The sequence below is a fragment of the Lachnellula hyalina genome (assembly GCF_007821495.1).
Source record: "Lachnellula hyalina strain CBS 185.66 chromosome Unknown contig00241, whole genome shotgun sequence".
NCBI classification, from domain to species: domain Eukaryota; kingdom Fungi; phylum Ascomycota; class Leotiomycetes; order Helotiales; family Lachnaceae; genus Lachnellula; species Lachnellula hyalina.
In genome coordinates this window covers 1-14,989 of record NW_022157355.1, presented here as the reverse complement: position 1 = coordinate 14,989, position 14,989 = coordinate 1, and the positions used below count along the sequence as shown (strand labels likewise).

Sequence of the window (14,989 nt, the reverse complement as noted above, 5' to 3'; positions counted from 1 at the left end):
TGGATGAAATGCTAGTGTTGGCAGTTATTAATATTTAGGGCATTGTCCGTTTGGATCACAGGAGCATGCATAACTCCCATATAGCAAAAGCTTTGTGGATTCTTTTGCCATAGAGTCTGCATCATTATAAAGTCCCACACATTTGAAGGGCTCGAACTCCAATGTAACAAAGCAAGATACCCGGATGCAATAAAAGAAAGCACCATTGCTAGATGTAGCGCTAAAAGCAAAGCCAACTCCATATCACCACCATGCACCAGTGTTCCCAAAATTTCCCAGTTGCGTCCGTTTAAGCAGAAGAATGTCCCCCCTTTGCTCGCTTCAGGACCTGCCCCTCTGAAGTCTCAAGCTCCGAATTCTTCCTCTTCCTGTAGTTGGGCGGACACTCCTCATCAGCGCCATGGGCGTGGAAATAGCACAGGCTCTCAATCTCACGGGGATCCTCCGGCGCATCACTGCGGCTCAGATTGATGTATGCATTGTTGAAGCTAGGATGGTCCTGGAACAGCTTTACTACTTCGTTTGTTGGCCATTTCGACTTGACGCCCTGTTCTGCGTCAGGCGCTAGGACCCATTGGATGCTTTGAAGGCAGTAGTCGCACAGTCTGGAATCTTCTCCTGCCTGCACCCAGGCTCGACTTACAAAGTCGATGGAGGGTAGCTCCTACACGTGTGTATTAGGATGAATACGCATTGTATTCTTTTGCAACATGGAGTCCTTACATTGCATCTTTTGTGATACCGGATCATGGAATTCATGATGATATCTTGGAGGTCCGGGAGGCAGAGCTTCCTGGCGAGTGTGTAGAAAGCGACCACGTCCCACGATGCGCGAGATACCTTGTCAGAGTCGGTGATTGGAATTAAATCTCTCAGTCGTCGAGGATTCGGGCAATATGTCCATTCCATGAGCAGGTCGAATGCGGCCGGGTCGTCCTCTGGCAACTCGGCGACCCCGCCCGCCTCTTTGAACACGCCGTTGAACATCTTGTCGAAGTATGGGATGCGTCGGCAGAGGTAGGTTTTGTGAACTCGGAATAGCTTCTTCTTAGGGCCGACAAGTATGTCAACCATGTCGGTCTCTAGCTTGCTGTGAGAGGGTCAGCAATGGAGTATGGTGGGCGCTTAGGGGATTTGGACGTACTCGAGGAAGGGCGTGTTCCCGACGATGCGTTCCTGCGAAGGTTTCAATGGCTTGATAGCAGGTTTGTCTGCAACCTCTGTACGTATGACTCCTGCCATGATGAATTCATGAACGGAGGTGATTATGGTGGAGTTGCAACTGGCAAAAACAAGCAGATATTGATCCGTATCGTTGAGTTACAGCGAGGCTGAACCCGACTAGAACTAGTGCGAGGCTGAGGCGATTGACAAGACTTCTATATATATCCCGAAACAATATAAACAGAGTAATTGCATTATTGAATTACCAATCCATGACAAATGAGCTAAATCGTGGTAAACTTTCCGTGCTCAGCATTCGATATGAAAAAGCAAAATCATTGGTACTCTACACTTTGAAGAATACTATCAACTACAGTATTCCCAGCTGTACAAAGCCACATCCCGAAATACAATTCCAAGAGCTGGTAGCAGGTCATGTGCTAGAAACAGCCTCACAATACCCTGTTATTCCCGTGTCAGTCTTTCCAGAATCGCAGAGCTGCACACAGTCTCTATTTTTCCCCAGCAGAACGCAATGCCCTTTCTCAGCGGCTGCGTATCCCCGAACGTCCTGCTACATCTTCAACCCCTTTCCCATCGCCATGTTGAGGAGCTGAAGGTATGCTAGTTTGCAATGGGGTGGTGATACGGAACCTCGGGCTTGGAATTTTCAGATCTTCAGCCTTGCCACGACGACGATAATTACCTAAGTACTTCTCTTATTTCGCGCAGCAGGCATACATGCACACGCCGACGCGTGAGAAAAGGTCTTTGTCTGCCGGTGATTAGCTATCCGTGTATAGGTAAACGATGCCGACCGTGTTGTCGAAAAGGCAGATATCCCGTGTTAGTCCATAGAACGCAGCGGGATCGGAAGTCAAATAGGGGGTTCCATCTGACTGAGGTTTCTCGTTGGTATTAGGGCCGTGATGTTTAAAATGGAGAACAACTATTGCAACAAGGTCATCGAAGACATGAATGCCACCTTTCGGGTTTATAGTATTCTCTGACGCTGGCTCACCTCCGCTGAGAAGCTTTCGGAGGTACCGTACATAATCCTCTTCCAAACAACTGGATGTGAATCCAGGAAGGTAAAAAGGTTTAGGAAAGTATTAAAGGACGCGGAGAAGAAACCCAATCAACGATTGGAATAGTATCATGGAATACAAACTCAACTTTCAATTCTTGAATGAAGATGTAGAATCATTGCTAACAGACCATTTTCACGCCTGTGCAATTCAGGCGTTCTTTTTCTCATCCAAAAGCTTCGGAGCTGCCAATAATCTCATCTTGTGGTGCCAGTTGAAATTCAAGTTGGAACTTTCCGAAATTGACAAGAGAACATAAAATACCAGAGACTAAGGGGACAAGAATAACTTTCTTGACAAGAATGGCGAGCCGAACCCACGGTAACCGAGGGAATATGCCGCTCCTTCCATTTGATCCTTCGATCGCGATCATGCATAGCGGGAGTAATTTCAGCGATATCCGGGACGGTCAGCAAGCAGCAAGCAGCAATATGGAAGTGCGGCAAAATCGGGGATCACAACATGGTGACCTTTATAAGTTAATGAGATGTAATTTTATTTCCTACAGTTTATTAATATAGTGGGCAGGCCACGACTCACAAGAAAGGAAGGAAGGAATACTCGAGCGCGCCCTGGTGGTTGGGTTTGATTAGGTACAGTACTGTACCTAGGTTTGGTGAAATTTGATCATGAGTAGCCGTTTGCTGGATCGTGGACCCTGAAACTAAATCTGAGCCAAGACACCCGAAGAAAGCAAGGCCGACCGAGATGAGACGACACGGGACAGATCTCGAACTTTGGAAATAGAATAGTCTCACCATCTCGGAGAATTTATCATCTCGACTTGGTGGGGGCTTGTCTTCCAAGCCTCCGCGAAGACCTGGGAAAACCACTGATGTTGCGACATACAGGTAGGTAGCTAGCTAAAAATAACAAGAAGAGTAGAGATCCAACGAAAGACTCAATTGAAGCTGGCTGGATTTGCTTTCTGATGAGTACAGTACGAGTACTCGGCATCGCGACTGGCGAGAGTTTGCGCGAACCGAAAAACGGACTCGGACGTGCATGCCCATGTCAACGTGAAACACAGCACACAGGAAGGCAGGTCAGGAATGCCTGAACACAACTCGCAGCTGATAAATCATTTGACCAAGTCTTTCGTTTCTCTCTTCTCTGGTCTTTCTCTCTCGAGCTGGAGAGGAGAGGAGAGGAGTCTGAACTTACATATATGTGAACTTATGAAGCGTAGGTGGGCAACAAGCTGAGAAGATACGGCGTGAGGTCGAGGCTGAGAACCAGTCAACGGCTTCTGCGACGGCGCCGTTTTGGCTGCGCTGGGCTTGAGCGGCCTAGTACTGTAGTATCCTAGTACATCACGGAGCACATTCCAGATCGTGTACAGTGGGAGAGAACTGTACTGGACTGTATATCCCAAAGAACACTACTCCGGAGTACTACCACGATGGTACCCGTTGCTGGCTTCCCTCGAGCTTCCCCTCAAGCCTTGTCATTGGCGAGCTTCTTGGGGTGGATCTCCTTTGATAGCGTGTTTCCGTTTAACACCCCAGCCCCCCATTCCACCCCCTCGATGGCCAGGGGTGCATGTGCAGTAGACCCAGGCACTGAGCATTCAGAGCAGATTGAAGGGCGAGGCAGCTGGGCCAGACACAGAATACGAAGGCCGCTGACCACTCGCAGGGCCGGAGACAAGGTCCAGCACTTTATTCTTGCCCGCAGGCCAATCACCGCAGTAATCAAGTCATTTCCTGACCTGACGCTATCCGCATCCTGCGATGGTGAAGTATTTTGGTCTGGTTTCGACCTCTTCTTCTTCTTCTCACTGTACGGTACGTTGTGTAGACTGAATTGAACTGAACTGTTGAACGGAGCAGTGGCAGCAGAGAAGGAGGGCAGGAACGACGACGACCACGACGACATCAACGATATCTATCTAAAATATCGCACCGCAGATTCAATTCACACCCGCAGACGCTTGATCGCTGCTTGATCTCCCAACATCCGAAGGCTCGAGGCTCTTCTTACTTTCTTGCGCACACACGGCCAAAACTTGCCTTCCAGCATTCATTCAATACACATACCACGAGGTATTCGCATCCCTTACCACGCAGCTTCGAGAGCTTTCCCTTTCCCACGTTCCTGTCCCGGAAACAAGCCTTTTCGAGAAGACAAAGTCCCACGAACATCCCGTTCATCCTGGAGTTTGAAGGGTTCCGGACGAAGAATACTGTACACGACGTTTTAAACACGACAACGGGGTTGCACATCATTTCGTTTGGGCTGGGTTCTTACATAGTGAGGGACGGACTAGAAACAGGTGGGCATCGCATGATAGAGTTGCACAGGCGCTGAAACATTAAGTGTTCGTGGTTGATTTCATATGTCCCGACACCCATTTCCCATTTTCTGGTCTGGTATACTGTACTCTACAGTACTGTTCTCGACTGGAATGTACTTACTGTACCTGGAAGATTGAGCACTGGCCCTGCCGTATACCGTGGAAGTCCAGGTACCTAGGTACTCGACTGTAACACAGCTTCCGCGAGGCTGCCCGTCATCGAGCACATGGGTCTTATCTTTGGTACCCCGTTTGGGGAACTCCCTCTTGCGACATTTACCAGGGCTCGAATTCGCGTGGCTCCCTTGCAGTCGTTCGTTCGTGAGAACACTCAGATGCTCGTCTTCTTGATCCCAAATCGTTGCTTCCTTATTGCTCTTCTTTTATAACTCACATCATTTGCGTTGCTGGTCAATTGCTAATTATCTTCTTGGTGCAGTTGGTACGTTCGAGTTGAGTTGGGGGTGTAGACGCATCGCACATCTATGATCACGCCTAGACGGACCATTCGACTTCTCCCAACCGGCTTCTGAAATGCGAGTGCAACATTTGCCTCTACCTTCACCTATTAAGACATCGACTTTAGTCTATTCTTCAGCCCCAGGTCCTAGCGACCTACCACGCTCATTTCCAGACATCCCTTTCGACGAGGTTCGACTACTTCATCATATATTCACTTTTCAAGTTCATTCATTCACAACGCATCCCTTCAATTTAGAAAGCTCCATTCAATATACCCGGGCTATTTCCCCAAATACAGTAAGAGGTCGCCACTTGTGTATCCAAAAATTCTCAGCGACCATCCCAGCTTCCACACGCAACAATTCGGCTACGGACATATAGCCAATCCACTATTTCGACGGCTCCATGCATATGCAAACGCGATAACTACAGTACCAGACAGTTGGATTGGTCACGGGCCCGGCTTTCGTGGATTCCATATATCCTTCGGGATCCGACATCAATTGTTCCCGAGACGACATCGACAGTTCGCATAAATGAGTGACCAGCAATGGCAACAACCGTCCTCGACGTTTGGACGGGGAGGAGGGTCTGTGAAAAGGGCGAGGCAGCGGATGGAAGCAGGCCTTGCACCAGAGAGATCAGCGCCACCACCGCAACAGCCACAGCAAAGGTCTTTTGTCCCATCTCGAGCCGCGCCAGAGCCGTCAATGAATAGATCGAGGCCTCAAATGCCACCAGCACTGGCAACATCAAAAGGTGGACAGGGTCCAATTGGTGTGGCTATCTCTAGACCTACTCAAGTTCCCCAATGGCCGTTAGCAGGGACAATAGAAGGGCCAGATACCCGTGGTAATCAGCAATATCAACCGCCACCGGGTCGAAGCATACCCCCTCAGCGACCACCGCGTCCCAGCCATGTACCTTCGATGCTGGATGCGTCGCGGCTACAGGAGCACACACCTTCATTTCAATATCAACCGCAAAATTCACCACCGGAAAGAAGCCTGGGAAGAGGATTGAGGGTTGGAGAAGAGGACGCTGACTCGCCCATCCTCACGTCACCAATGACACAATCGTCACGACCTTCTACCGTCTCATCCGTGGGAACAATACCAGACTTCCCTGTGCCCATGCCGCCACCACCAGCAGCTGCACCAAAAAGGAGCGGACTTGGACCTCCACCACTTTCGCGGCGGGGAGCTTCATCCTACTACTCCCAAGCATCATTCGTATCGCCAATTCCGGAGGAGAGTCCCAGAACACATGCTTCTCATGGGTCCTACGCTTCAAGTGCTGCCATACCATCGAGTTGGGGATCGGACTCACCAGGTTATCCGTATGATGAGGAAGACGATGACGATGATATCACGGAACGAGGATTTGGACACGATGTAATTGAGGAGAGGGGCGAGTCGAGGGAATCTAATGTGGATGACAATGAGGACCGGGGATTAATACGTAGTGCTAGTCTGGGGAAACGAGCAAAACCATCCATGATTACAACTAAAAGCTTCGAACAACATCGACCGGCTCTAGTTCAACAGCAAAACCAGCAGCCATCGAACATGGTGAAAACGGGTGTAAGAGATAGTGGTCTAGGAGGAGCACTGGCGCCTCTTCAGAGGAAAGAATCACAGCGGGAAACAAGATGGCCAATGGTAGGGAACCCAGACTCGGCTCTCGCAAGCGGAACGGGGTTCATTGAGGGGTCATCTTCAGAAGAATCAATGCCTACAGTGGCCAGGGACGCTACAGTAGAGCGGGCGATGGGAATTGAATCGCCTATAGAGCGAAGGGCGAGTCAAATTTTAGGAGCGTACAATGCTGCGAGTTCGCTACAGCCGTCAGCGCCAAACCCGATCAGAACTCCAAGTCCAGGATTCAGCAGGCTTTCCGCCATTCGCAGACCACCTCGTCTTGATATCGACGCTGTTCGAGATGCTGAAGCAAGAGGCAGTCTGACAAGTCTTCCGGATCTTATTCGACGAGCAACCCGACTGGCAGCATTGATGGACCGTGGAAGGCGACCAGGTAGCCGGCTTAATGATCTTAATGATTTCCCCATGACCGGCGATACGAAAGATCGTGACTTACATTGTGAGTCTCTGTTTCCGTTACTTTTTGTGCTTGGCTAATCATCAATTCAGCGTCTGGCAATGAGAAGCGCCGTTCTGGTCTTTCTGGTATGCTTGCGGCTTTTCCACCACCAGGCGTAGCAACACCAAGAGACGGTACTCCACGTCCCATGTCGTCTTGGCCCTCGCCGTACCCCGCATCCGACGGACATCTCGATTCAAATGGCCAGCCAAGAGAGAAGAAGCGTAGTCGTTGCTGCGGACTTCCATGCTGGGGTTTCTTCCTTGTCGTCTTAATACTCTTAATCATTATTGCTGCAGCAGTCGTCATTCCTCTCGAATTCTTGGTCATCCACAAAACTAAAACTGCTTCGGCAGCCTTGACGCCCGTTCAAAAGTGTGAAGCAAACACAACTACAGCTTGCCAAAATGGAGGGTCATCATATGATGACAACGGTTCGTGTGCGTGTATATGTACAAATGGCTTTACCGGCTCAACTTGCTCTATTGCTGGCTCAGTAGGTTGCGTAACAACAACCCTTTCCGGATCCAATCTGAACAATGTCACCGTCGGAGACTCTCTGGCTCGTCTGATCTCGGGTGCCCAGACGAATTTCTCGATACCTCTTTCGGCAAACACAATCCTGGCACGGTTCAACTCTGCCAGCCTATCGTGTTCGTCTGAGAATGCCTTGGTTACATTTGATGGTCAATCCCAACGAGTCAACCAAGCCAACGATGCTGTAACACCTACCTCGACATCGGCTTCTGCCACCGCTTCTTCTCAGAACAAAGTGCGAGACAATCACAAGCATAGGCGTAGAAGTTCGCCCCAAAGTACATCAACCTCTAATGGCATCATCTACGATAGTACGGCGACCGCTTCCTCGAGTACTGGCTCTGCAACATCAGCAACCCCCTCGGCCAGTTCAACTTCAACCTTCACCGTCACGGAAGAGGTCATGGACTTTGCTCGTGTTGTTGTATTATACGTCCTGCAACAGGAGGAACTCGAAAGTGCAGAATCGGCTCAGACAGCACTACAGAAATTCTTCACGCAATCAGATACCTTCACCACCAATGCAGCCATGAACGTCAGCTTAGGCAGTGGGAACACGGTCAATCTTTTGGGCTTCAGCGTTAATGTGGGGAATGGAACTTTAGGCACAAAGAACACTTCGCAGCGGAGACGAGACGTGGGTCGTCGGAGTGCCAATCTGTGGACCTCATAATCGAAACATGCAGCTCAGTCTGCATTTTGTACATACCCGGATCTTTTCTATTTTTGGTTGACCTTAGTTTTTCTTTTCTGTCTTCATAAACAAGCATCGGCGGCGGCGCTTCTACAGTTATGGCTGCAATAGCCCTCCCTGCTCAGAGAGCAAAAGCGTGCACGCATGCAAGCAAGCAGTTTTCATTTTGAGAGATTTCGCATTGGGGATTTTATGTAGTAAAGTTCGGATCTTCAGTGAACTAGCACTGAAGGGGCGTGGGGAGGTGAGGTGGATGGATGTAGTTAGTGGTTGATGGTGAGGGAGGGAGGAGTAAAGGAACATGAATCATAATCAATGCAAGAAAGTATTCATGATATATAGACTGTACTATATCTAGTGACTTGACTTTGAAAATAAAGGAAGTAGGTAAAAATATCAGCCTAGGCGACGGCAACTTACTCCGCAACTACAAATTAAGCGATAGTTTCTCGGCGGGGAAGGGCGGGACAGCATTTTCAGGGGAAGCGAAAGCAAGGGCGCGGTTGAGGTCGAGCGGGTGTATCTAAGTAAATGGGAGGCAAAACGCAAACAACCGGATCAAAATCTGGGAGACACGGTTTTATACTTCGTCCCAGGCGTAATAAACCCTCCAGCAGGGGTGTGAAGGCAGGGGAGGGGTTCCGCTGATAGGAGCTGCCCTGCCATAGAAACCACCTAGCACAACAACACCCCCTACCCACCCACTGTTGGAGGGTTTATTACGCCTGGTAAATGATAGTGAGGACTTTATGAGAAGTGCAGTGCTTACCTATATCCTGTTTCTCACATCATCTGCTTCTGCGCATACCACACCATAGAGTATTCGTGTTCCGGAGCTCGTATTGAATGGCCGATCAGCCGAGGTCGATAGCTAGGCTGGGCTGGCTTCCAGATTGATTTCCTTGGTATTGGTAAGTAATAGGCATTGATGGGATTTTTAATACTTCATTGATATTCATGTTTAAATTAATGAATTGAATTGAAGGAACTTAATCGATTGTTTTCAGTAGGCCTTTCTTATTTTTACGGGGTATGCTTTTCTGATAAAGGGGGTGTGAAATTAGGCGTTGGTGGGAAGGAAATAGATGTATTGTTCTACGGATAGGGGGTTTGAATTGAGCTTGGCCTTGGGAATGAATAGCATGGAGTGATGTCATTGAGCGAAGTTTAAATGGCTCGGAGCCTCCTCCGTACTTCGTACTGCGGTACGGAGTACGAAGTACGAAGTATGCGACTGAGATCTACAGTACCTACATATCCATGGGTTGAACAAACAATTGGTTGCATTATACTTCGTACCTAGGCTACCTTAGGTCTCTACGGAGAGTAACAAGCTTTTAAGGCAGCAGCTTCATATTTAGCGTCCCGAATGAAGAGTGGTAATTCTCCGTTAGCGTCGCTTCATTTCGCCTTAAGTCAGCGTTAATCATACTATATCGTATACGAGCTTAGCCAAGGAGACTACACCCACTTTAAAGTCTTGTTTAAACGAGTTTTCCAGGTACATTGCTTGGCTTGGTACCTCATGGCTGAAATATTTCTGTGTACCTTATTTAGAGGACAAGCTGCCATTGAAACTGTCTGTATATTATAATGTGAGCACTTTCGGCTGCTGGAATCCATAGAAGCCTCATGTATTATGGAAAGAGGCAGTTTGGGTTACGACACCTTGTCTATACGTTTGATAGAACCCTAATTGATCCGGATTCTGGCCCCTGGGTGGAACGCAAACTAATATCTCCCTGCAATAAGCGGTTTGCTGTGAGCGAAGATTAGCAAACACAGCCCGTCCTTAAGCGTTCACTGAGATAGATATACTAAGAAAGTAAAGATTGATGCCAAGGTTGATTGATATGATTAGCTCCATGCATGCCATGAATGCTGCCTTCTTCGTCTCCTATCAACGAATATGCATAAGCTTTTCCTAGATCATACATAATGAACACATCCTCCTTCCTAGGCCACTGACTTTCTTTCACCTTCGGGACTTCACCATTGAAAAAATGACTGCGTTTGCTCACTCACGGCGTATATTCCTTACCTCACGTCGTATACCGTTCTTTACCCCCCTCATCCTACTTTTAACTTTGGCTCTCGTGTTCCAATACTACATCCCGGCAGACACGGATTCCTTTATACCCTCTTTCAGCACATCCCAAACAGTTTTAACTTCACAGCCAGCATCAACATTCGAATCCGACGGCGGTTTCTGGCCCTCCTTTGCGCCGCTCTTGGCAGCAGCAGCACCGCGAGTGCAACCCCCAGAAGTCACCGGAGAGGTATTCACGCGCCTCCGGGGGGTTCCAGGAGAGGACTATGAGCGCCAGGGCAATGTTCTGCAATGGGGCGAATCGGATATTGCTTCTATGAAAGGCGCACACGAATGGTTTTTAACTCAGATGCAGTTCAGCCCCCCAACATTACCATACACATCGGATACCAAGGGGATAGTGACGTCCGGAGGAGGGAAGTACTTCCCTGTCTTGCTTGTTAGCTTGCGGATGCTGCGACGCACGGGTTCTACGTTGCCTGTGGAGATATTCCTAAAGAACAAGGAAGAATACGAGGAGTTGGCCTGCGAAGTGCTGTTCAAGGAATTAGGCGCCAAATGTGTTATATTGAGTGAGCTTGTTGCAACATCCAAGATAGTGTTCAATTTCGAACATTACCAGCTCAAAAGCTTTGCTCTGCTCTTCTCTTCGTTCGAAGAAATCCTGTTTCTGGATGCGGACAACTTCCCCGTTTATAAGCCCGAGGATCTTTTCGAGGCAGAAGTGTATAGAGAGAGGGGCATGGCGCTCTGGCCTGACTACTGGCTATGCACCTCATCGCCATTCTTCAACCAGATAACCGGGCTGGCCGAAAATGCCCTGCAAGATCGACCTACGATCGAGGCTGGGCAGTTGCTTGTCGATAAGAAAAAGCACGCCGATACATTAGCGCTCGCAGCGTATTATAATGCGTATGGCGATAAGTATTTCTATCGGCTGCTGTCCCAGGGTGGTGCTGGAGAAGGAGACAAGGAGACCTTCGCTGCAGCTGCCTTGGTCCTCAACAACGCCTTCTACACTGTCTCCGAGAGACCTAGCCCGTTTGGCGGAGCCGGTCAAGGGCCACCGGTTCTTCAAAGCAACCTTGCGGAAGACTGGACTGTTAGCCTTGAAAACCCTAACCGAGATGAGAAAGCACCTCCTGCAACTCCCTTCTTTGTCCATGCATCTTGGCCCCCGAAGTTGAATCCTAAATACATCCAACGGACTGAGAGGGTGTGGGGCCCCGGAGTAGAGAGCGAGAAGACGTTTGGCGAGGATTTGGAGATGACTGTTTGGAGTATTATGGTTGATATGGCTTGTGAAGACAAGGTGCAGTTTGCGGATTGGGGAGATAAAGAGACTGGGGGGGTCGAGGAGGGTGTTAGCATTTGTGACCAGATGCTGAAGAGTTTTGATGATATGTTCTCGCCAAAGATTGAGGAGGTTCAGGTTGAAGAGAGGGACCGAGGAGAAGATAATGATAGGCAGCAGCAATAGTCTTGGGTTTTGATTGGCGTTATTACAATGAAGAATATTTCCATAATTGTTCTTCGGCCTTTCCAAGCTCGTTGTCTTTATCTACACAGACTGTGACTACTTGTTAAAAGTTAAGCTCGTTCCACCGTTTCTAGTTCTCGGCAGTCTTCTTATTTATATCAAGGTGTATGTCCATTGTCTGCCTAAGAGTTGTGTTGGTGAAATTTATTTTATCCTAAAAGGGATTAAATCGGCTCTCACCGCACGCCAAAAAGGTAAAAGCGTAGGTGTAAAGTTCAAGATGACTCTTTGTTAGATCAAAAATCACTTTAGTCAAGCTGTCGAGACTCGATTGTTCTAACAGAGATGCATTACTAACATCTTTCAAAGAGCTCAAACCCGCCAACTCACCTCGTCAATCGAAGACGTTTAAAAATTGCCATGCACGGTGTACATCTGCAATATTTCGCTCGAAAAGCCTTGGTAGTCACTCCTAGAGTGCCTTTCGCCAGTGTTACGACACTGTGCTATAACCCTGCCAGTATTTAGATACTGCGCTCTTAACCAACTTGGTTAAAACAAGTCTTCTCATCGAGTGGCTCTGCTAACTTCAGCATCTCTCTCGCAGCAGCCAAATTCGATGTCCGTTCTCTTTCTCAAATGGGTCGATTCGTAAGTGCCATCCATTCTCTTCACCCATTTCAACAGCTTGATAAAAGTGATTATATCCCTTTTTTTTTGCTCGAGACACACCAAGCGACTTCAGCTTCCTATATCTGCTAATAACCGCTTTCGTCCAACTAGTAAATGTTAATAGCCAACTACTACAGCTGTCAGTATAAGACTAAGAGGTAGGTATATAATTCTAAAATATATTATAGAATGAACACCTAGTCTACATCTAAAATTCTCTTTAGAGGCAATCAAATTTTTTGCAAGCCATTTCCAGCCCGAGAATGCGAAGGCTTTAGGATCCATGGTCACGTGGAACAGTATGAGAAATTATGAAAGGACTGACGAATTTCAATGCCACGCGCTCTGCAGATACTAGAGCGCCTTTAGCCTAAAGACAAACTCGATCATGCCATTTTCATGTTCATGTTCACGTTACATATAGGCTGTTGGGACGACCAAATTCGTCTAGCGTGCGGCACGGACAAACTTCCTTCCGCAGTGTATATGCATCAGCAGGTAACAGGTAACAGCCTATAAACTTTCACTTGCGTATATTACACAGGTCCTGCTTCACGTTGTTTATCTGTCCTAGAACCCGGTGAGAGTTTTTCTACAGCTATTGAGTATCGCCATGGCCGACTCCGCTCCCAAAGTTGCCGCTGAAGAGCGCATCGAAGCGCCGGATGTGATCGATCGAAAAGCCCAGACACTTGCAAACCAGATAAAGAAAAGCAAACACTTCATTGTTTTCACCGGTGCTGGCATCTCCACGTCAGCAGGTTAGTTTACAGCCCCAGAAATATCACGAATAGTTTGATATAGTTAGCTGACTCCCGTTCCAGGCATTCCTGACTTTCGAGGCCCGGATGGTGCCTGGACGCTTCTAGCTCAAGGAAGACAGCGAACTGGGAAAGTTGTTAGTACGCTGCAAGCTATACCGACGCCTACACATATGGCGCTTATAGAGCTGCAAAATCAAGGTTTCCTCAAGTACCTTGTCAGCCAGAATTGTGACGGGTTGCACAGGAAGAGCGGGATGTTGCCGGTGGGTGCCCTATTTTTATTGATTTCAAAGGCTTTCAATCTAATGAGTGCCTTTCAAAATCTAGGCCCACATTTCAGAGCTTCACGGTAACAGCAATATTGAGTCTTGCAAAGACTGCGGGAAAGAGTACCTTCGGGGTGAGTGTCGCCTTCTCAAGAATCATTATAAGATTACGCTCACACCCAAGAGACTTCCGCGCCGTAGCAACCTACGAGAAGACGGTCCACGATCACCGCACTGGGCGGAAATGTGCCCTTTGTGGCGGAGTGCTGCTGGACAGCATCGTCAACTTCGGCGACTTTCTACCCGAAGCGCCTCTCCAAAACGCAGAAGACAACGCCAAAAAATCTGATCTTTGCCTTGTCCTCGGGTCCTCTATCACGATACCCCCAGCCTGCACAATACCCGAAATTGTAGGTAAAAAGAAAAGTGCTAAACTTGCCATCTGCAACCTTCAAGAGACACCGCTAGATTACCTTTCAACTATGCGCATTTATGCCAAGTCTGATGACTTGATGATCCGCGTCATGGAGAAACTCAATCTTTCTATTCCGACGTTTATTCTTCGTCGCCGTGTAGTTATCGATGTGGAGATGAAGCAAGATAAGCCGCGGTTGACAGTCTACGGTGTTGATGTGGATCTAACCCCCGCTACGTTCCTTAAATCCGTCAAACTGAAATACAACCGACGTATAGTTCGGTCCGAGCCGTTTGTGTTCAACTTCCGTACTGGCTTAGAGTCCCCGTTGGAATTAAAGTTCAAGCTCGAGTTTATGGGGCATTACGGCGAGCCTGATTTGGAGATTGCCTTCGAATACAATGAGAGCAATACACAGGCTGTATATCTTCTCGAATACAACCCTCAGAGTGGGGAGTGGAAGACGATTAAGCAGAAAGGTCTTTCTGCGAGTGAAAAGGCACGAGGTGATGTGGAGATGGAAGGAAGCTCGGTATTAGAGGATGACTCTATACCGGAGTTCAGAATGCCTGTTTTAGTATGATCTAATGTTTGGAGGTTATTACGTGGAGATTTTTAGGGATTCATTGGAACTGGTGATAAAGTAGTTGAAACGCTACTGTATGCCGAGAGATCGGTCAAATCTCGTACCAACGCTGGAAGTTTGAAGTTGGGGCCCCAGGTAGGTATTTAAGGGGGGAACCACCCCTCTCGCTAGGCACGATTTCTCTCCCCCGCTCCAACTTTCAACCCTTCGGACAATACAAGTACTCTGATACATCTCAGTTAGTCTGAGGAGGGGAAATTCTCGACACGAGCGAGTCTAAGTTAGCCTGAGTCATTATTCGGTATGGCGCATGTAGGTACGTTGTTGTCATTTAGAACAATGGTTTCTTGCTTAGAAAGGGGGGAAGAAATGTATGGTGGGATGGTGGGGTACTTCAATAGTAAATCAACGCTAA

General features: G+C 48.2%; 4 protein-coding genes across 4 annotated transcripts; 3 read left to right on the top strand and 1 right to left on the bottom strand.

Annotated features, from left to right (window-relative positions):
- Nucleotides 1–289: 289 nt before the first annotated feature.
- LHYA1_G008908 (uncharacterized protein) lies at nt 290–1,242 on the bottom strand (the record flags this gene model as incomplete). The annotated part of the gene is made up of 3 exons (XM_031153825.1): nt 290–664; nt 724–1,090; nt 1,145–1,242. The coding sequence occupies 3 exons, from the start codon at nt 1,240–1,242 to the stop codon at nt 290–292; spliced, it is 840 nt and encodes a 279-aa protein (XP_031001460.1).
- A 4,304-nt stretch (nt 1,243–5,546) lies between these two features.
- Nucleotides 5,547–8,320, top strand: LHYA1_G008907 (uncharacterized protein; the record flags this gene model as incomplete). Its single annotated transcript, XM_031153824.1, has 2 exons — nt 5,547–7,110; nt 7,161–8,320. 2 exons carry the CDS (start codon nt 5,547–5,549, stop codon nt 8,318–8,320), a joined length of 2,724 nt encoding a protein of 907 aa, XP_031001462.1.
- Nucleotides 8,321–10,344: 2,024 nt separating this feature from the next.
- MNN23 (Alpha-1,2-mannosyltransferase) lies at nt 10,345–11,871 on the top strand (the record flags this gene model as incomplete). The annotated part of the gene is made up of 1 exon (XM_031153823.1): nt 10,345–11,871. The coding sequence occupies one exon, from the start codon at nt 10,345–10,347 to the stop codon at nt 11,869–11,871; it is 1,527 nt and encodes a 508-aa protein (XP_031001463.1).
- Nucleotides 11,872–13,156: 1,285 nt separating this feature from the next.
- Nucleotides 13,157–14,571, top strand: SRT1 (NAD-dependent protein deacetylase; the record flags this gene model as incomplete). Its single annotated transcript, XM_031153822.1, has 3 exons — nt 13,157–13,304; nt 13,368–13,570; nt 13,648–14,571. The coding sequence occupies 3 exons, from the start codon at nt 13,157–13,159 to the stop codon at nt 14,569–14,571; spliced, it is 1,275 nt and encodes a 424-aa protein (XP_031001461.1).
- Nucleotides 14,572–14,989: the final 418 nt, after the last annotated feature.